The 21,290-nt window shown below is 41.9% G+C and overlaps 1 protein-coding gene across 1 annotated transcript in view; it reads left to right on the top strand.

Moving 5' to 3' along the window:
• The window catches only part of SLC25A10 (solute carrier family 25 member 10), a 47,786-nt gene extending 28,670 nt beyond the window's left edge, over nt 1-19,116 (top strand). Inside the window, exons 4-11 of the mRNA XM_077458839.1 lie at nt 515-563; nt 8,879-8,920; nt 11,984-12,027; nt 12,114-12,184; nt 12,837-12,929; nt 15,821-15,898; nt 15,981-16,037; nt 17,415-19,116. Coding sequence (XP_077314965.1) covers nt 515-563; nt 8,879-8,920; nt 11,984-12,027; nt 12,114-12,184; nt 12,837-12,929; nt 15,821-15,898; nt 15,981-16,037; nt 17,415-17,516 — 536 coding nt within the window. The 3' untranslated portion in view covers nt 17,517-19,116. The remainder of the gene's footprint in view (nt 1-514; nt 564-8,878; nt 8,921-11,983; nt 12,028-12,113; nt 12,185-12,836; nt 12,930-15,820; nt 15,899-15,980; nt 16,038-17,414) is intronic.
• Nucleotides 19,117-21,290: the final 2,174 nt, after the last annotated feature.

The raw sequence follows: 21,290 nt of genomic DNA on the forward strand, positions 1-21,290 counted from the left end.
TGGCTTGGCTTGTGCTCTGACATGCACTGATAACTGGGGAACCTTATATAGACAGGTGTGTGGCCTTTCCAAATCATGTCCAATCAACTGAATTTACCACAGGTGGACTCCAATCATGTTGTAGCAACATCTCAAGGATGATCAGTGGAAACTGGATGGACCTGAACTCAATTTTGAGTGTCATGGCAAAGGCCACACACATGTACTTGTACAGTATACATGTGATTTTTTTTTTATGTTTTTATTTTAATAAATTTGCAAAGATTTCAAACTTCTTTCACGTTGTCATTATGGGATATTGTTTGTAGTATTCTGAGGAAAATAATGAATTTGTAAAATTTTGGAATAAGGCTGTAACAATACAAAATGTGGAAAAAGTGAAGCGCTGTGAATACTTTCCAGATGAACTGTGTGTGTGTATGTGTATATGTATATATATATATATATATATATATATATATATATATGAGCTAATTAAGCTTCCTTGACTTCATTTTTCTTTTTTTTTTTTCAGGTTTTACAGGGGGCTTCGTGGGGACCCCGGCCGACATGGTTAACGTCAGGTGAGTGTTTATTTTTTATTTCTTGTTTTGCAAAGGTTTTGTTCAGGCAAACGCTAAATGCACAGATGGACATGTACAGTATCTCACAAAGGTGAGTACACCCCTAACATTTTTGTAAATGGTTAATTATATCTTTTCATGTGACAACACTGAAGAAATTACACTTTGCTCCAATGTAAAGTAGTGAGTGTACAGCTTGTATAACAGTGTAAATTTGCTGCCCCCTCAAAATAACTCAACACACAGCCATTCATGTCTAAACCGCTGGCAACAAAAGTGAGTACACCCCTAAGTGAACATGTCCAAATTGGGCCCATTTTCCCTCCCCAGTGTCATGTGGCTCGTTGGTATTACAAGGTCTCAGGTGTGAATGGGGAGCAGGTGTGTTAAATTTGGTGTTATCGCTCTCTCTCTCATACTGGTCACTGGAAGTTCAACATGGCACCTCATGGCAAAGAACTCTCTGAGGACCTGAAAAAAAAGAATTGTTGCTCTGCATAAAGATGGCCTAGGCTATAAGAAGGTTACCAAGACCCTGAAACTGAGCTACAGCCCAGTGGCCAAGACCATACAGCGGTTTAACAGAACAGGTTCCACTCAGAACAGGCCTCACCATGGTCAACCAAAGGAGTTGAGGTCACGTGTTCAGCGTCATATCCAGAGGTTGTCTTTGGGAAATAGACGTATGAGTGCTGCCAGCATTGCTGCAGAGGTTGAAGGGGTGGGGGGTCAGACTATCAGTGCTCAGACCATACGCCGCACACTGCATCAAATTGGTTTGCATGGCTGTCATCCCAGAAGGAAGCCTCTTCTAAACATGGTGCACAAGAGAGTCCGCAAACAGTTTGCAGAAAACAAGTAGTCTAAGAACATGGATTACTGGAACCATGTCCTGTGGTTTGATGAGACCAAGATAAACGTATTTGGTTCAGATGGTGACAAGCGTGTGTGGGGGCAACCAGGTGAGGAGGACAAAGACAAGTGTGTCTTGCCTACAGTCAAGCATGGTGGTGGGAGTGTCATGGTCTGGGGCTGTATGAGTGCTGCTGGCACTGGGGAGCTACAGATCATTGAGGGAACCATGAATGCCAACATGTACTGTGACATACTGAAGCAGAGCATGATCCCCTCCCTTCAGAGACTGGGCCGCAGGGCAGTATTCCAACATAACGACCCCAAACACACCTTCAAGATGACCACTGCCTTGCTAAAGAAGCTGAGGGTAAAGGTGATGGACTGGCCAAGCATGTCTCCAGACCTAAACCCTATTGATCATCTGTGGGACATCCTCAAATGGAAGGTGGAGGAACGTAAGGTCTCCAACATCCACCAGCTCTGTGATGTCATCATGGAGGAGGAGAAGAGGACTCCAGTGGCAACCTGTGAAGCTCTGGTGACCTCCATGCCCAAGAGGGTTAGGGCAGTGCTGGAAAATAATGGTGGCCACACCAAATATTGACACTTTGCGCCCAATTTACTTTTGTTTAGACATTAATGGCTGTGTGTTGAGTTATTTTGAGGGGACAGAAAATTTACAGTGTTATACAAGCTGCACACTCACTACTTTACATTGTAGACAAGTGTCATTTCTTCAGTGTTGTCACATGAAAAGATATTTAATATATTTATATATTATATTAATATATTTAATATAATAAAATATTTACAGAAATTTGAGGGGTGTACTCAATTTTGTAAGATACCTTATATAATGTATTTATATCCATGCAGTTCTGAGATTTACACAGCTCTGCCACATGGCACAGCCTTAGCTGGCAGGCCAGGAGACCTGATTTATCTTTGCTACTGTTAAGATAACACATTACAGGTCTTGTCTCTCCCCCAGCCTGTGATTATACAGTGAAAAGAAAAGCAGCAGACTGATGAGCTCATCTGTCACTTTGCTTTGCTCCAATCAGTCATTTGTTCTGCAGTGCAAGGAACATGCTGAGTGCTTGTGCAGCCTGTCCTTCCCCCAGTCTGAGTTCTGCTGTACAGTGCGCTGCAAGAGGCTGATAGCAGCAGGTCAAATGCACATAACAAAGGTTAATTTCCCGCATCTGTGTCTTCTTAAATTGCTATTAGTGTCTGTGTATAAATAGTCAATGGGTTTGTTAGCTCTGACGTGGATGCCATGAGGAGCAGAAAAGAACTGTCCAAAGACCTGCTTAACAAGGTAATGGAATTTTATAAAGATGCATTGACACAGTGAAGGCTGCTTTCTGGCAACGCGACTATGCCAGCACTGACTTTGAATATCTTTTTATATCCTTTTTCCCATCTTTATAAAGTTTCATTACCTTGTTACGCAGGTCTTTTTGACAGTTCTTTTTTTACTCTCCTTGCCTCAGTATCTAAAGACCTGCATAACAAGGTATGGGAACTTCATAAAGATGGGAAAAGGATATGAAAAGATATCCAAAGCCTAGAACATGCCAGTCAGTACTGGCATGGTCGAGTTGTCAGAAAGAAGCCTTTACTGCAGCAATGCCACAAAATAGCCCGGTGAGCCATGTCAAGGTTTTATCGGCCATATTGTAACCGGGCTTTTTTGTGGCATTGGCAGAGTAAAGGCTTCTTTCTGGTAACTTGATCATGCAGCTCATTTTTGTTCAAGTATTGTGCTCCTTAAACAACCACGCCATCTTTTTCCAGAGAAGCCTGTATTTCTTCTGAGGTTACCTGTGGGATTTTCTTTGTATCCTGAACAATTCTTCTGGCAGTTGTGGCTGCAATCTTTGTAAAGCTTTGTATCAAGAGTTTCATAAATTTTCCACTTAATAAGTGATTGATCTGTACTGACTGGCATGGATATCTTTTTTTTTTTTTTTTTTTTTTTTTTTTCCGACTATGCCAGCACTGACTTTGGATATCTTTTTATATCCTTTTTCCCTTTATAAAGTTCCAATACCTTGTTACGCAAGTCTTTTGACAGTTCTTTTCTGCTCCTCATAGCTCGGTATCTAGTCTCAGTGCATTCACGTGAGAGCTAACAAACTCATTGACTATACACAGGCACTAATTGCAATTTATTAAGACACGGGTGTGGGAAATTAACCTTTTAATTGCCATTTTAACCTGTGTGTGTCACCTTGTGTGTCTGTACCAAGGCCAACTGTTCCAGGGGATGGAAACTTTTCATCAGGGCCAATTTGGGTAATTTCTGTTATGATTTTAAAAAGGAAACACCAAACAACTATGTGATAATAAAATGGCTTCATATGATCACTATCCTTACATAAGACAGTTTTTGAAATGATCAGTCATATTTTCAATATTGATGGCAAAATGTCACGATTTCTGGCAGGGTGTGCAAACTTTTGACCACAACTGTATAAGTGTATGCCTGTACACCCTGCAATTTTTATGCCATTTTTTATGTTAGATACGCCTGACCAATGTGTTTGTTGTTTCAACAGTTGCTGGTTACTAAGTAGCCAGGTCTTCGTACAAGGACTGTGACAAAAGTGTGCAGTGTATACTCGGACTATTTAACCACTTCAGCTCCGGAAGGATTTACCCCCCTTCCTGACAAGGCTATTTTTCTTGCGAGGCACTGCGTCGCTTCAACTGCCAATTGCGCGGACGTGCAACGTTGTACCCAAATAAAATCAATGGCCTTTTTTTCCCACAAATAGAGCTTTCTTTTGGTGATATTCGATCACCTCCAGCGGTTTTTATTTTTTGTGCTATGAACCACAAAAGAGCACAAATTTTGAAAAAAAAAACATATTCTTTTACTTTCTGCTATAAAACGCATCCAATAAATTTTTTTTTTTTTTTTTAATCGAATTTCTTCATCGATTTAGGCCAATATATATTTTGCTATGTATTTTTGGTAAAAAAAAAAAATCCCAATGTGTATATGGATTGGTTTGCGCAAAAGTTATAGCATCTACAAACTATGGGATAGATTTATGGACCCTTTTTTATTTTTTTTATTGTTTTTACTAGTAATGGCGGATGGTTTTTAGTGGGACTTTCACATTGCAGCGGACAAATCGGACACTAAGTGACACTTTTTGGGGACCCCAATGCAGCGATCGGTTCTAAAAAAAAAAAAAAAAAAAAAGCACTGTCACTGTATAAATGGCACTAGCAGGGAAGGGGTTAACACCAGGGGCGATCACAGGGTTAAGTGTGCTCCTAGGGAGTGCTTTCTAACTGTAGGGGGGATGCTGTGACTGAAGGAGAACAGAGATCCGTGTTTCTGCTTAGCAGAAACACAAGATCTTCATCTTCCTCCCTCACAGAATGGCGGTCTGCCTTGTTTACATAGGTAGACCGCCATTCTGCCTCTTCTCTGAATGATCCGTGGGTTCCAGATGGCCATCGCGGCTGCCGGACCCGCTGATTGGCTCCCGGTGTGTCCAATCACAGCGGGAGTAGGGCTCTGGCAACACGGGTGCCCCAGAGCTGAGGACCGCAATCGCATATAGGTGTGTGATTTTGGGCCGCAGTATATGTACATGGGGGAAGTCCATTAAGCGGTTACATGTGCCCCTTTAAACCAGTCACTGACACCAACGTCGGGGTTATTATTGCCAACACTGACACCAATGTTGGGGTTATTAGTGCTGACACTGAAACCAATGTTGGGGGTTATTGGTCCTAACGTTGACACTAATGTTGGGGGTTATTGGTGCTGACACTAATGTTGGGGGTTATTGGTGCTGACACCAATGTTGGGGGTTATTGGTGCTGACACCAATGTTGGGGGTTATTGGTGCTGACACCAATGTTGGGGGTTATTGGTGCTGACACCAATGTTGGGGGTTATTGGTGCTGACACCAATGTTGGGGGTTATTGGTGCTGACACCAATGTTGGGGGTTATTGGTGCTGACACCAATGTTGGGGGTTATTGGTGCTGACACCAATGTTGGGGGTTATTGGTGCTGACACCAATGTTGGGGGTTATTGGTGCTGACACCAATGTTGGGGGTTATTGGTGCTGACATTGACACCAATGTTGGGGGTTGATATTTTTGTCATCAGTGTTGGGGGTGATTAGTGCCGACACCAATGTTGGGGGTTGATATTTTTGTCATCAGTGTTGGGGGTGATTAGTGCCGACACCAATAGTTGGGGGTTAATAGTGTCAACACAGCCACTTGTGTTGGGGGTTACTATTGGATATTTGGATTATTAGCACCACAATTTACTTGCTAAATTTTCTCTTTCTTGATTCAGATTCTGAAGTAGATATTTTGTTTTATATATCTGGTACTCTCGATTTTTGTGCTAACGTTTTTCGCCATACGACACTCAGAAGATTGCCTACTCCCGCCTTACATCTAGTTCTAAAAAGGATATTATGATACAGTATCTTCTCCTTTTTAACTGGGCAATTTACAAAGCAGCCTCTATTAGCCACTTCCGGCACGCTTTGGCATCCTGTGAAAAAGTTTTGAATGTTGGGGGATTAGCCAATCGTGAACACTGATGGTCATGTGATCATTAGCGGGGAGAGCTGTCTTTCACAGCTCGGTGTGTGCTGGGAGCGTGCAGTGAGCGGACTTTCAGTACAGAAATAGCGGCCGCCCAGTAACTCCTTTGTGCAGCACGTGGGTGATGAAGCCCATCTATTTGCTGCCGCACATATGTTTTAGGTGGTCATAAAGGGGTTAAAGGTCATTAAAGAGAGAGTACTAATTACTTAATTCACGTGTGTTTGTCTGACCCATTGTCTGTGTTCCTTTCGTGCACAGCAAATCTTGTACGCAGGGACCCGATGGTTTCTCCTACATATTATAGGTCACAAGGGCATATTAGGCAATATGTTACGTAATCCGTAGAACAATAAACTGTTTTGGTAACCTTTTTGACCTGTCATGAGAAAAAAAACTTGTCTTGCCCTGTCTGGTGTGTGTGTGTGTGTGTGTGTGTGTGTGTGTGTATATATATATATATATATATATATATATATATATATATATATATATATATATATATATATATATATATATATATATATATTACTATAGAAATATTAATAAATATTTTAATTTTTTTAGGGGGGGGGGGGGGTGGTGAATGGAAATGTTGTTTTTGTCAGTTTGCATTACATAGTTATTTTTTCTACTGTAATTCTTTCTTATCGTCCTAGACTGACTTACTGGAATATCGCCTTTCCCTATAGGGCGGGTGGCTTTCCTGATGTAGATAAGTTTCCGGCTCAGGCCTTAAGTTGTATTTTTCACTCGATGTCTCCTAGACCGTTATGGCGTAGTATTTAAGTCCAGAAACACTAGACTATGAGATGCCTCTCGGATAACTTGCCATCAATGTAAGGAGCAATTGTTCTACTGGCCACCAATGTAAGGAGCGTTCTTCCCAATAGCCAACAAAAGGAGAAAGGGACTCCAAGCAGTTTCGTAGCATCGTACTATTTTATTCAGTGAAGCACAAGTAAAACCAAGTCCAGGAGAGAGACTGGCATATGAATGAGCAGAGATCCCAGAACTCCTAGAGTGTTGACACGAGGAGGAGATCCCAACACTGTAAGGGACGATTCTTCCCACTGATAACCAATATAAGGGCCATTCTTCCCACTGACCTTCAATGTGGGGTACATTCTCCCCACTGACCACCAATGTAAGGAGTATTCTCCCCACTGACCAGAAATGGAAGGGGCATTCTTCTCACTGACCACCAATGGAAGGGGCAGTCTTCTCACTGACCACCAATGGAAGGGGCAGTCTTCTCACTGACCACCAATGGAAGGGGCAGTCTTCTCGCTGACCACCAATGGAAGGGACAGTCTTCTCACTGACCACCAATGGAAGGGGCAGTCTTCTCACTGACCACCAATGGAAGGGGCAGTCTTCTCGCTGACCACCAATGGAAGGGGCAGTCTTCTCGCTGATCACCAATAGAAGGGGCATTCTTCTCACGTAAACGGTAGATATTAACTGTAGTAATTATTTGAAGGGATTCCCTAAGACCAGATGATTACTTTAAGGGTTTTTAGCTATTAAAAAAATTAAAGTTGAGAAAGGCTGATCTACCTAAAATACATAGATTTCACTAATCCACCAGGTTTCCCCAATTATCACTAGAGTGGACAGTTTGACTAACGAGTTATCCCAAATACATTGAGCTATGTGAATATCATGATGGGATACTGGAAGGATGGGTATATATTAGTAAACTAAAAGGTTCTACTAAAACCATTTGTTAAGAATACATTTTAAATAGAAATATGTAAGAAAAGGAAGTGCCTTATTTGTGAATACATCAGCTAGAGCACAAAGGGGGTTATTTACTTGGAAGTGCAGTCGCTGTAAATCTGAGGGTAGATCTGAAATAAGGGGAAGCTCTGCTGATTTTATTATGCAATCATGTGCAAGCTAAAAGGCTGTTTTTTTTTATTTTCCTTGCATGTCCCCCTCGGATCTAAAGCAACTGCACGTCCAAGTGCACTTTCAGTGCAATTTCAAGTGCACTTCGCACTTGTAGTTTGCACTTGTAGTGCAAACTGGATTTGCCTTTCGTAAATAACCCCTAAAGGTGTGTTTTTTTTTTTTTTGTTTGTTTTTTTTTGTTTTGTTTTTTAATTATATGAAAGCCAGTCAATAAGGTTACTATAAAACATTTTATTATTTATTCTACTGATTGCCAAATGTATTGCCTAATATGCTGTTGCAACAATATTACAATTATTTAACCATTTAGCCTACTACATCAGGATAGCTATCCACGCCCTAGATGGAATGCAAATATCACAGCAAGTCGGTTTTGGAGGCTTAGGATTTGAAAAGTGACCCACTGTGGATTTGTTTTTAGGGGCTTTTGACAGGTGGTGTGGAGGCAATATGTCACCTCCACTCTGCCTTCTCTAACCCTCAGAATGCCATCCCACCCTGCGGTTGTGGCGAGGTGATGTGCCATTCATTGGAAGCTGGATCGATTTTTGCCAAAGCTTCAAAGCAAAGCATTGCATCAGATTTAAACCCCCGGTCTTTGGGAGGAGGGAGATTGCACTGAAGTTCCAATGCGTTTTGGGGATCTTTTCCTCCCCTATTATCAGGGTTGTGAACAAAGCTTGAAGTTGGGGCAGAAAGGGTAACTGTCCAAATTACCAGCAGGGAGTGGATCGGTGACACCAGGGTTGAAAGATTGCAGGTTCTGGAAAGGGTTGAGACACTTCTTAATACTATTGAGCCATAAAATGTCATGGGATCTCAAGAAGACGAGCGCATTGTTTTACAAGCCATACACGTGTTTATTTTGTCAGCTTTGCAACTTATCCATCATTGTTGTTTTTAACTTTATTTAATCTTTGCATCTTTTTTAATTTTATCTTCCTCCCAGGATGCAAAATGACGTGAAGCTTCCGGCCCACCTAAGACGCAAGTAAGTGATGTGCTTCAGGTTCACATTTTTAGGTCTTGTTCTCACTGTATGGGCTGGTGGGACGAAACGCGTCGGTAGGGGTGTGTTTTTTTTTGGCAAAGACATGTAGGCTGAAAGCTGATGCTCATACACAGGTTATGGTGGCTGGTTGGGAGAGTGAGTTTTTGTTTAAAAACATTTTTTACTGCTGTTTGTTCTGCATGTCACATAAGGGCACGCAATGTTTTCTGAACCTCCAAAGGTATTTGTCCAATTCCTGTTGAATTGGGTGAAACCCGAGCTGTGGGTGGCCCTGTTGGCACAACTTGGCTCAACAAACATCCAACTTTTATGGTAGATGGTGTAGCACTAAAATAAAGCTGAATAATGAACTTTCAAATGCTAAAATGAATTGGATTAGAACATCAATGAAATAACAGTAAAAAATCTGGTGAAATCTGCTTGCAAGGACACTGCCACCATCACCCAAACACACTGCCTCTTACCCTCAGGTAGATAACAACACAGGCATAGGCATTTTTTAACATCCACTCCTCAGCAGTATGGGGGATAAAAGACTGCAGCTCCTTCACGTAGATATCGGCAAGCCCTCCCTACGTGTTTTGTCGTCACTGACGTTGTCAGGCCCCTGCCGACATCAGTGATGACGAAATGCGCAGGGAGGAGTCTGGGAAGTGGGACGCAGCAGACATTTTCTTGGTTTGAAATGCCGGATCTTTCTTCCATTCATTTTGCCTGTTATCAACTACTTAAATGTGAGTGTAACAACTTTCAACTTTTCAGTAAAACAAGATATTTGGGATGTCTGCACTATGAGGTGTTTTCTTCTCTTTAGTGGGTTACTAAATTGGTGGATAAGCTGGTATGTTCAACCCCATACTGGTGATGATCTGTCACTGAGAGACATTTAGGCTTGCTGATATCTACCTGAAGGAGCTGCAGTCTTTTATCCCCCATACTGCTGAGGAGATACCTATGCCTGTGCCATCTACCTGAGGGTAAGAGGGTATTGTGTTTGGGTGATGGTGGCAATGTCCTTGCAAGCGGATTTCACCAGATTTTTTACTGTAATTTTATATCTTTATGGACTTTTTAAATGATGTTCTAATCCAATTAATTTTAGCATTTGAAAGTTCATTATTCAGCTTTTTTTTTTTTTTTGCGCTACACCATCTACCATATTAATTATTGCGCAAACCTCGCATATTGTGTTAGCAACTTTTATATTCCATAATTTCTAATTAATTGTTTTAAAACTTCCATAATTAATTGCTGATTTTTATTTGTATGATCCCAGCGCAACAAAATTGTGTCTTTTTTTTTTTTTTTTCTAAACCTCAACTTTTGTTGAAGGAGATGGGTGGAAATTTGTTGGTTGATTAGCAACTGCAGCCAATCAGATGCAGTCACTGTTGGGGTGTTCAGACAGCTGCGGGTGCCAGCTGTCAGAATACAGTAGCCGGTAAAAGATCCCTTTTAGTTTTATGCTGTTTTTAGCCTGGATGAAGGAATCTACCGTATATACTCGAGTATAAGCCGAGATTTTCAGCCTCTTTTTTGAGGCTGAAAGTGCCCCCCTCGGCTTATACTCGAGTCATCGCTGTCTGCCCGCTCGATCAGCGTGTCGAGCAGACAGACAGCGGCCATTCTATTCAAAAGCCGCGCCTCCGGCTCCGCCTTCGCCTGTGATAGGCGGAACACTGAATTTCCCAGCAGCCTGTGTTCCGCCTATCACGGACATCGTATCATCCTCGTACTACGGACGAGGATGATACGACGTCAGTGATAGGCGGAACACAGGCTGCTGGGAAATTCAGTGTTCCGCCTATCACAGGCGAAGGAGGAGGCGCGGCTTTTGAATTTTACAATGGCCGCCGAAGAGGGCACGGGACGGAGGCAAGGCAAGGCACGGCACGGCACGGGACGGGACGGAGGCAAGGCAAGGCACGACACGACGGCAAGGCACGGCACGGGACGGCACGGGACGGAACGGAGGCAAGGCACGGGACGGAACGGAGGCAAGGAGGCAAGGCACGGGACGGAGGCTCGGGACAAAGGTAGGCTGGACACACACACACACACACACACACACACACACACACACACATATGGATACACACACACACAGGGATGGGTGGATGGATGGAGACACACACAGGGATGGGTGGATGGATGGAGACACACACAGGGATGGATGGATGGATGGATGGAGACACACACACACAGGGATGGATGGATGGATGGATGGAGACACACACACACAGGGATGGATGGATGGATGGACACACACACACACAGGGATGGATGGACGGACACACAGGGATGGACGGACACACAGGGATGGACGGACACACAGGGATGGACGGACACACACACAGGGATGGACAGGCATGTCTCACCCTCGGCTTATACACGAGTCAATAAGTTTGCCAGTTTTTTTGGGGGTAAATTGGGGGCCTCGGCTTATATTCGGGTCGGCCTATACTCGAGTATATACGGTATTATATTTCTCCCATTCAGCCACGAATGAGTTCAACGCTATGGCCGACACAACACCAGAGACAGATCCTCACTCAGATTGGTTATTGCACAAGTCTGCAAATTTTAATTTATTTTCTTTGTATATCAGACTTCTTTCCCATCCTTGTCATTTACTTCCTTATTTTTTTTGTTACACAAAACCTCCTGGGGAATGTTTTATGTTTTAATATGTAATATTAGAAATAAGAAAAAATTTATAGCCGACGCCAACATTTTTTTATATATTTTTTATTTCATTCATTTATTTTTTTAGACTTGTATGTATGCAGAAGCTCTTCTTTATTTATTTATATATATATATATATATATATATATATATATATATATATATATATATATATATATATATATATATATATATATATATATATATATATATATATATATATATATATATATATATTATATATTTTTTTTTTTTTTTTTTTTTCACGGCTAAGATTTCTCTATGGGTTCTATATTAGAGTACGTGTGCCTCCTCAATTCTCTGTGTGATTGTCATCTCCTCTGTCTCCACTTTAGCTATGCTCACGCACTGGACGGCATGTACAGAGTCATGAAAGAAGGTAGATTTGGTGGAATTGGGGGATATTTGTGGTCTGCCATGTTTTGCTTAGAAAAATAATAAAATACTCTTATTCTTCCCATTTAGAGGGATTCCGGAGGCTTTTCTCAGGGGGTACCATGGCATCCAGCAGGGGAGCCCTTGTAACTGTGGGCCAGGTAAGCCCATGATAAACTGGTTAAATAACAAATTGGTTTCCTTTAAGGGGCACACACCACCATTTTTAGAAGAAGGGTATTGGTGACCACATACACACAGGTTTGCTTTTTCAATCTGAACTCTGGGATAAGTAAATATTTTACATACCTTCATCTTGTGTATTCTTCCTTGAATCTTGGTATGCTTTGTGTGTATTTTTTCCTGATCTGTGCAGTAATCCGGTGTGAGACTTTTTTTCTTCCTGTAAGAAAGATTGCTCCCGATTTAAAAAAGATGTATTGAATAAATTTTTTTTAAAAAGACCGCTCCCTGCTGTTCTTTCTCCTTGTGCAGGATGACTGGTCTGGTCTCCGCCCCCTCCTGTAGTTTTCTGCAAGCAGCCTGTAGTGGGTGGAGTCTGCTTGGCCCCTCCCACCGCTCTGCTCTTTATATATAGGCTATGTACAGCACAGTGATGTCACTGTTACTATCATATGGTGATATTTGGGTGTACAGAGGTGTTTGGCACTCAGTGGATTTATATCTTTTTGTGGCTATTGAGGAATATATTTATAAGAGAGCTTTTCTGCCTGTACCTTTTTTAAATGACAAAAAATGTGTAAAGCCGCTTCATGTGACTTGTTTTTAATTGCTGTGTTTTTCCTATTGCAGTTGGCATGCTATGACCAGGCTAAGCAGCTAGTTCTGAACACCGGCGTCATGTCTGATAACATATTCACCCACTTTCTGGCCAGTTCAATTGCAGTAAGTTTTTTTTCTTTCTTTTTATGGTCACTATCATATTGCTTTTTCTTGCTCGCTTGCATGCTCTCTCTGTGCGCGCTCTCTGTGCTCTCTCTCTCTCTGCGCGCTCTCTGTGCTCGCGCTCTCTGTGCTCGCGCTCTCTCTGCGCGCTCTCTGTGCTCTCTCCCTGTGCTCTCGCTCTCGCACTCTCTATGCTCTGACGCTCTCTCTGTGCTCTCTCTCCGTGCTTGTGCTCTCTCTCTGCGCACTCTCTTTGGGCTCTCGCTCTCTTGCATTTTTTGTCTCTCTCTCTGTCTCTCTCTCTGTCTCTCTCTCTGTCTCTCTCTGTCTCTCTCTCTCTCTCTCTCTGTGTCTCTCTCTCTCTCTCTCTCTGTCTCTCTCTCTGTCTCTCTCTCTGTCTCTCTCTCTGTCTCTCTCTCTCTGTCTCTCTCTCTCTGTCTCTCTCTCTCTCTGTCTCTCTCTCTCTGTCTCTCTCTCTCTGTCTCTCTCTCTCTGTCTCTCTCTCTCTGTCTCTCTCTCTCTGTCTCTCTCTCTCTGTCTCTCTCTCTCTGTCTCTCTCTCTCTGTCTCTCTCTCTCTGTCTCTCTCTCTCTCTCTCTCTCTCTCTCTCTCTCCGTGCTCTCTGTGCTCTATCTCTCTGTGCTTTCTCTCTCTGCATGCTGTCTGTGTTCTCTCTCTCTGCGCATTCGCTCTCTGTGCTCTCTCTCTTACTCTACACGCTCTCTGTGTACTCTCTCTCTGCGCGCTCTGTCTTTCTCTGCATGCTCTGTGTTCTGTCGCTCTCTGCACGCTCTGTGGTCTCTCGCTCGCTCTCGCTCTCGCTCGCTCTCTCGCGCGCTCGCTCTCTCGCGCGCTCTCTCTCGCGCTCTCTCTCTCTCACACATTTACTCATACTTTGGAACTGAAGCCTTTTCTCTGTCACATAACCGGAGACCACAACTGTGTCCACAGCTTCCTCCTAGTAAGAAGTCTAATGAAATGTGTCTTTCCTGATTCCCTTCCCTCACACATTGTCATATTAAGTTGTTATATTTTGAAAGAATCCATCATAGTTCTGTTTATGAAATCTTCTGAATATTCATTATAAAATGTTTAGATTTGCTCCCTTATTGATCTTTTACTTTGATTTTGATCGTTCGGCAGTGTCAGAGGTCACCTGAAGTCTGACATTTACTGTCCCGCCTGACCTCAGACACGGCCTTCTAGATCCTGAGAGGACATAACAATGGCGCGCTCTGTTATTCGAGAAGTGGGGGGGGGGGAGACCTCACTGACTGTCACACTTCAACTGACCTCTGACACTCAATGAAATGTCAGATTAATGCTGATTTCACACCATCGCTGCATGCAGCTCACAGCAGAGGGTCCGGTGAGTTTCAGGTCCAACTTCAGTGTAAATATGAGATCTGAGGTCTTTTTGACCCCAGATCTCATATTTAAGAGGTCCTGTCATGCTGTTTTTTTCTCTATTTACATTCCTTGTAATAGGAATAAAAGTGACGACACAATTTTTTATGTATTTATTTTTTCTAAACAGTGTAAAAAAAAAAAGTAAAATAAATAAGAAAAAAAACATTTTTAAACACCGAGCTCGCGTGCAGAAATGAACGCATACGTGAGTAGCGCCCCCATATGAAAACGGTGTTGAAACCACACATGTGAGGTATCGCCGCAATAGGCAGAGCGAGAGAAATAATTCTAGCCCTAGACTTCCTCTGTAACTCAAAACATACAACCTGTAGAATCTTTTTAAACGTCACCTATGGAGATTTTTAAGGGTAAAAGTTTGTCGCCATTCCGCGAGCGGGCAGAATTTTGAAGTGTGACATGTTGGGTATCAATTTACTCGGTGTAACATTATCTTTCACAATTTAAGAAAAAAATCAGGGCTAACTTTACTGTTGTCTTCGTTTTTTTTTATTTTGATTTTTTTTCCAAACAAAAGTGCGCTTGTAAGACCACTGTGCAAATACGGTGTGACAAAGTATTGCAATGACTGCCATTTTATTTTCTTGGGTTTTAGAAAAAAAAATAGTATAATATTTGGGGGTTCTTTTCTAGCAAAAAAACAAAACAAAACAGTTTTTAACTTGTAAACAACACATCTTAACTAGAGGCTCGGTCCTTAAAGCGGGAGTCCCGCAAATTTATTTTATTTTTTTTAAAAGTCAGCAGCTACAAATACTGCAGCTGCTGACTTTTTAAATATGGACACTCACCTGTCCCAGGGTCCAGCGATGTTGGCACCCGAGGCCGAACCGTCCCTCAGATGCTGCCGTCGCCATCTTCGGTAAGGCAATCAGGAAAGGAAGCCTTGCGGCTTCACTTCCCGGTTCCCTACTTCGCATGCGCGAGTCGCGCAGCGCAATCCCAATGGTCTCTGCTGTCTCTGGGACCCGTGTGTGTCCCAGCAGACAGCGCAGGGGGGGAGGGCGGGAAGAGGCGTAGACTCCTGTGGGAGTCTATGCCCGGAAGTGGGCCCCCCCCCCTGAAAGGTGCCAAATGTGACACCAGAGGGCGGGGGGGGGGGAGGGTTCCGAAAAGCGGAGGTTTCATTTTTGTGTGAACCTCTATTTTAAGTGTTTAAAGTGAACCTGTGCCCATTGTTACATTTATTGGCTTCTGTGCTCCTCTCTGAGTTTCAGGTTGCTTAGGGGGCTTGGCGTCCTTGACTTAATTCCTAAGCCTCTCCCTGTCCAATGAGCATGCCCTTAATGGCTGCTGAAGCCGTCTTCCAAAAGGCTCTAAAAATCCAAGAAAAAAAAAGTTACAATGTTGCTTTTATATAGTTTATTATTTTGCACAACAATGTTAAGGTTGCCAATCAGGGTGGAGTTGCACTTTATATAATGCGAGGATGAGGGGCTAACGGCAGCCATGTGTGTTTTGCAGGGAGGTTGCGCTACATTCCTTTGTCAGCCGCTGGATGTCATGAAGACGCGACTGATGAATTCCAAGGGGGAGTATCGGGTAGGTGTTTTTATTGATGCTCATTTTCTGACTCGGCACATGGTAGGTCACCTCTTCCTAACTACTGTCTTCTTTCTACCAGGGAGTTGCCCACTGTGCCATGGAGACGGCAAGACTGGGACCATTGGCTTTTTACAAGGTAATAGCAGGGTGAGGCATGGTTAAAGGTGTGCCCAGGACTTACGTTTAGGGCCCTTTATGCATGTGGTACCATCAAGCTTTCAGTGTGCTTTTTATGTGCTTTTTATGTGCTTTTTTAATGGCCTCCAACATACAGGGCTGAAGCAAGGATTTTTGAGACCCTAGGCAAAACTTCTATTCATTTGGGAGTTGGGACACAGACATAGTCCTCTGCCACCACTGCGCCTCTGACACTATGTGCGAACGGAGCAGCGGCTGCCTTCTGATGCTGAGACTTAGTTGCTTGCTGCAGAGAGAAGAGAGTAGAAACACGACTGGCCAGGTGCCCTCTAGGCCGCAGTGCACCCTAGGTGGCTGCCTAGTTTGTTTAGTGGTAGCATCAGCCCTGCCAACATACATAGGTATACATACACTGGTCTAAGCTGTAAATGTATACCATACCTGGAATTTTATTCTTAAATCCCTAGTTTGATTAAGAGGTTCACACCCTTTCTTTGCAACTCTAGCGTTCTCAGGCTTAGTTCACACCAGTAACACGGTGCATGGAGTTTGTATGGTCTCCTCATGGGTGCCTGTTTCCTCCCAGGTGTTCTGGTTTTGGTAGGTTAATCATAGCCTGACCCCAATGTGTATGACTCGGGTTTAGACTTGTGGTCAGTTCAGCGTTCTGTATAATCACTACTGGATATGCTGGTGCTATACTGCTGACACCAACTTATTAAGAGGTGATTGTGGCTCATAGCTTTCATGTAGTGCAGGGGCACCCCTGTTGGTCCGGGGCTTATTAGGAGTCAGGTGTGCTGCGGTGGGTGGGCAGCAGGCGAACGAGCCAGCATAACCTGCACTGCCAACCTCCCACCACCAGAGGGTGCCCACTCTCTTTATTCCAGCATTACTATTCATTTCCCTCCCTGTGATCCAGGATCTAAGTCAGCCTTTCTCAACCTTTTCAACATAGAGGAACCCTTGAAATAGTTCTCCGGTCTCAGGGAACCCCTACTAAAAATTAGAAATCTACAACTCGTGATACATTAGTGTGATGGTCAGCGGGAAGAATGGTCCTTACACTTGTGGTCATTGGGAAGATTTACCTCCTTACAGATAGCTAAAAAGATCAATGGTATCATTGGGAACTTATCTGAGAGGCAGAAATTGCCCAATGCTGAAGGAACCCCTAGCAACCTTTGGAGGAACCCTAGTTGAGAATCACTGATCTAAGTGAACATCATTGGAGTGCAGTGGCTTTTATTTTTTTCCATTGCATTCATATTGTACTTTAACTGGAAGGATGGGATATTTTTGGAAAAGACAGTCTTCCTTCAGCATGGCCATTGTGTACACTTCTGTCTGACCTTTTTTTCTTCTTGACTCTCAGGGTCTTGTTCCGGCCGGCATCAGGCTCGTCCCGCACACCGTCTTGACCTTCGTATTTCTGGAACAGCTGCGGAAGTACTTCGGGATCCGGGTCCCCGCTTAATACTGGCGGCGGGGAGGGTGGTAGGGGGGCCACCTTCTCCATCTTGGAACCACTACTGAAAAGAACTTGAGGGCAACCGGTGCCTACGTTAGCAGAGCTGTTTTTATTTTTTTTTACGGCAGCGTGCCATTTCACTTTGCCGAGGCGGAATCCTAGATGGATTTAACAATGGGACATTGAAGGACGAAACTTTCCTAGCCAACCGGTTCTAAGTAGTCATGTGACCTCACAGGCAACAGTTCCGGGGGCTGAAAAAAAAAATCACTCTCTCTAATGCATACCTATTATGGCGGTCTGTGTCTTCAGTAGTACAAGTCTCAGCTTGGATCTGCAGGCCACGGACAGCCAGAGGGCCTCTTTAACAAATCTGCCTGAGCCTCTTTTACAAATCTGGTCTTCTAGGTGACCATCTCTTAAAGGGTCACTCCACCTTAAACCAAGATTTTGATTTTTGGGTGGATACTCAAGAGGGGAATCACTTGGTCTTCCCAAGTCTGATGGTGAGGTTCTCCCCCCCCCACAGCACATGGAGGTCCTGGGAACTCTTGTGCAGTGATCTCGCCAAAGGAGCTCCTGAACAATACAAGTACCCTGGGGGAGACTTACCTTTCTGCCTTCTGCTCAAAAATGAAATATCCAGGTTTGGCTTAACTGCCCCTTTAAGGGTGCATTCACACCTGCAAACGCACCCGCACTCCGATTTTTGGATGTGAGAACCTTAGCGGGTGGGGGTGTGGGGGGGTTTCCCGTGATTAGCTATGGGAGGCAGCCCCATTGAAAGCACCAGAAGGCTGTTGGCTCCCTCAGCTAATGGTGGCCACTCATGTGTAATCCCTCATACAGTGATTACATGTAAGTGATCAGCCCTGGACGCAGGCTGTCGGAATGCGGGGGGCATTTGCAGGTGTAAATGCACCCTAATAGCCCTTCTTTGTCAAAATGATGGAAATCTGTGCCATTGACCTGGAAAAATTGGAGTTGATTTACTAAAGGTAAATAGATTGTGCACTTTACAAAGTGCAGTTGCACTAGACCTTGGTAAATGAGGTAAAGCTTCACTTTACAAAAAATTCCCAATCACATTCAAGGGAAAAAAAAAAAACAAAAAAAAAAAAAAAATTTTACTTGCACGTGATTGGATGATGGAAGTCAGCAGAGCCCCCCCTTATTTTGTAAGCTCTGGAGCAACAGCACTTGAAAAAGTATAACCTTTAGTAAATCAACCCTATTGTGTTATTTTATTTTTGTCTGTAGTGCGTCTCCTACAGACCTGCTGATTGGGCTCTGAGCATACCTAGGATGATTATTTTAATTGTGGATATTGTAATTTTTTTTTTTTTTTTTTTTTTAACTGTTTTGTAATTTAATTGGAATCATGGATTTTAATATAAATAGTACTTGTGATTTAGGATTTGTTCACTTTTTGGTGGAAAATCATCTTAACTGTAACAAAAGGAAACTTGTTCCATAGAAATTTTGTGTTTAGACTTAAACCTGGGGTGTACCTAGTTCACTGTAAACTGATCAAATGAATTGACACGGTATGACCACTAGAGGGTGTTTGTGTATAGGCTGTGAATTAAAAACTGAACTTTATGCAGCTTTGTTTCCTTTTTTTTTTTTTCTTTTTTTTTTTCGACTTATGCCCCATACACACAATTCGGACTTTCCGACAACAAAACCATGGAATTTTATTCGAAGGTTCTTGGCTTCAATTTGTTTTGCATACACACAGTCACGCAAATGTTGGGCAACAATTATGAAAGTAGTGACGTACGTTGTGGTTTTTCAGCTCTTTAGCGCCACCCTTTGCGCTCCTTCTGCTAATTTCGTGTTAGTAGAAGTTTGGGTGTTTTATGCTTTTCTTTTTGTGTTTTTCACTTAGCGCTGTTATTATTATTATTATTATTATTATTATTATTATTATTATTATTATTATTAATATTAATAATAATAAATATTAATAATAATAAATAATACATATAATATTATTAATAATAATATTTATTAATAATACTAATATTAATTATTAATGAATATTATTAAATAATAATTATATTATTATTAATAAATAATATTATTAAATAATAATATTATTATGATTATTCTTGATATCACTTGAAAAAAAAAAGCCTTTGAAAATTAGTTTGCAATAACTCCATCAGTATCACCAGCAAAGCAGCTTCATCATTATCCCAATAAAGAAGAAGAGAATTTTGCGCTGCATTTTGAGATTTCATAATTGGCCGCGTCACCAATGTTAATTCTCCATTACGAGCGCTAGTTTACAAGACCTACCTACCTCTTCTGCTTCTAAGCATGCGTGGACTTTTGTTTGACGGACTTGTGTACACACACGATCGGAAAGTCAGACAAAAAAAATTTATGGAAAATTGGAGAACCTGCTAGCCAACATTTGTTGGTGGAAAGTTCGACAACAAATGTTCGATGGAGCGTACACACGATTCAGACTTTCCGACAATAAAACCATGGAATTTTATTCGAAGGTTGTTGGCTCCAATTTGTCTTGCATACACACAGTCACGCAAATGTTGGGCAACAATTATGAACGTAGTGACGTACGTTGTGGTTTTTCAGCTCTTTAGCGCCACCCTTTGGGCTCCTTCTGCTAATTTCATGTTAGTAGAAGTTTGGGTGTTTTATGCTTTTCTTTTTGTGTTTTTCATTTAGCGCTATTATTATTATTATTATTATTATTATTATTATTATTAATAATAAAATTATTATTTATTAATAACAATAATAAATATAATAAAAAAATTAACAATAATATTAATAATAAACAATAATATTAATACATAATCATATTATTAATAATAAGAATAATAATATTATTTATTATTCATATTATTATTATTAAATAATAATATTATTATTATTCTTGATATCACTTGAAAAAAAAAAGCCTTTGAAAATTAGTTTGCAATAACTCCACCAGTATCACCAGCAAAGCAGCTTCATTATTATCCCAATAAAGAAGAAGAGAATTGTGCGCTGCATTTCGAGATTTCATAATTTGCCGCGTCACGAATGTTAATTCTCCATTACGAGCGCTAGTTTACAAGACCGACCGCTTCTGCTTCTGAGCAGGCGTGGACTTTTGTTCGATGGACTTGTGTACACACACGATCGGAAAGTCCGACAAAAAAAATTAGTGGAAAATTGGAGAACCTGCTAGCCAACATTTGTTGGTGGAAAGTCCGACAACAAATGTTCGATGGAGCGTACACACGGTTGGACTTTCCGCCAACAAACGTTTGTTGGCGGAAAATCCGATCGTGTGTACGGGGCCTGAGGCTTAATGTACACAGGACGTCACCTCTGCTGAATGATTTAACTTGACGGATAGTAACCCACGTTTTTACAAGCAGCCGTGTACATGAGGCCTAATTAAAGTTGCATAAATAGAGATAAAAAAACAAATGGAATATACTGCGCCAAATGAGAACAGAAATGATCTAACGTAAAGACTGGCGCGATTAACCATGTGATATAAACAAGGCAAAAATACATATAAAAATAACAATTGCGCAAATCAAATAAGTGTTGAAACACTTGATTAAAGTGCAAAAGCAAATCCACTAATTGTGTGTAAGTCTACCAAACCTATCGTAAGTGGAATAGGTAGATAAGTGCTACACACCTTAAAGAAAAAAGTGTGCATCAAAAATTACAGTTTAATAGAGAAAAAAAAGTCAGTGTAGTATCAAAAAAATAGTCCAAAATGATTAACTTGTGTTCCTCCACCCAGTG

This window comes from Lithobates pipiens, unplaced genomic scaffold (genome assembly GCF_037356315.1).
Source record: "Lithobates pipiens isolate NorthernLeopardFrog02 unplaced genomic scaffold, aLitPip1_a1.2 Scaffold_28, whole genome shotgun sequence".
NCBI lineage: Eukaryota > Metazoa > Chordata > Amphibia > Anura > Ranidae > Lithobates > Lithobates pipiens.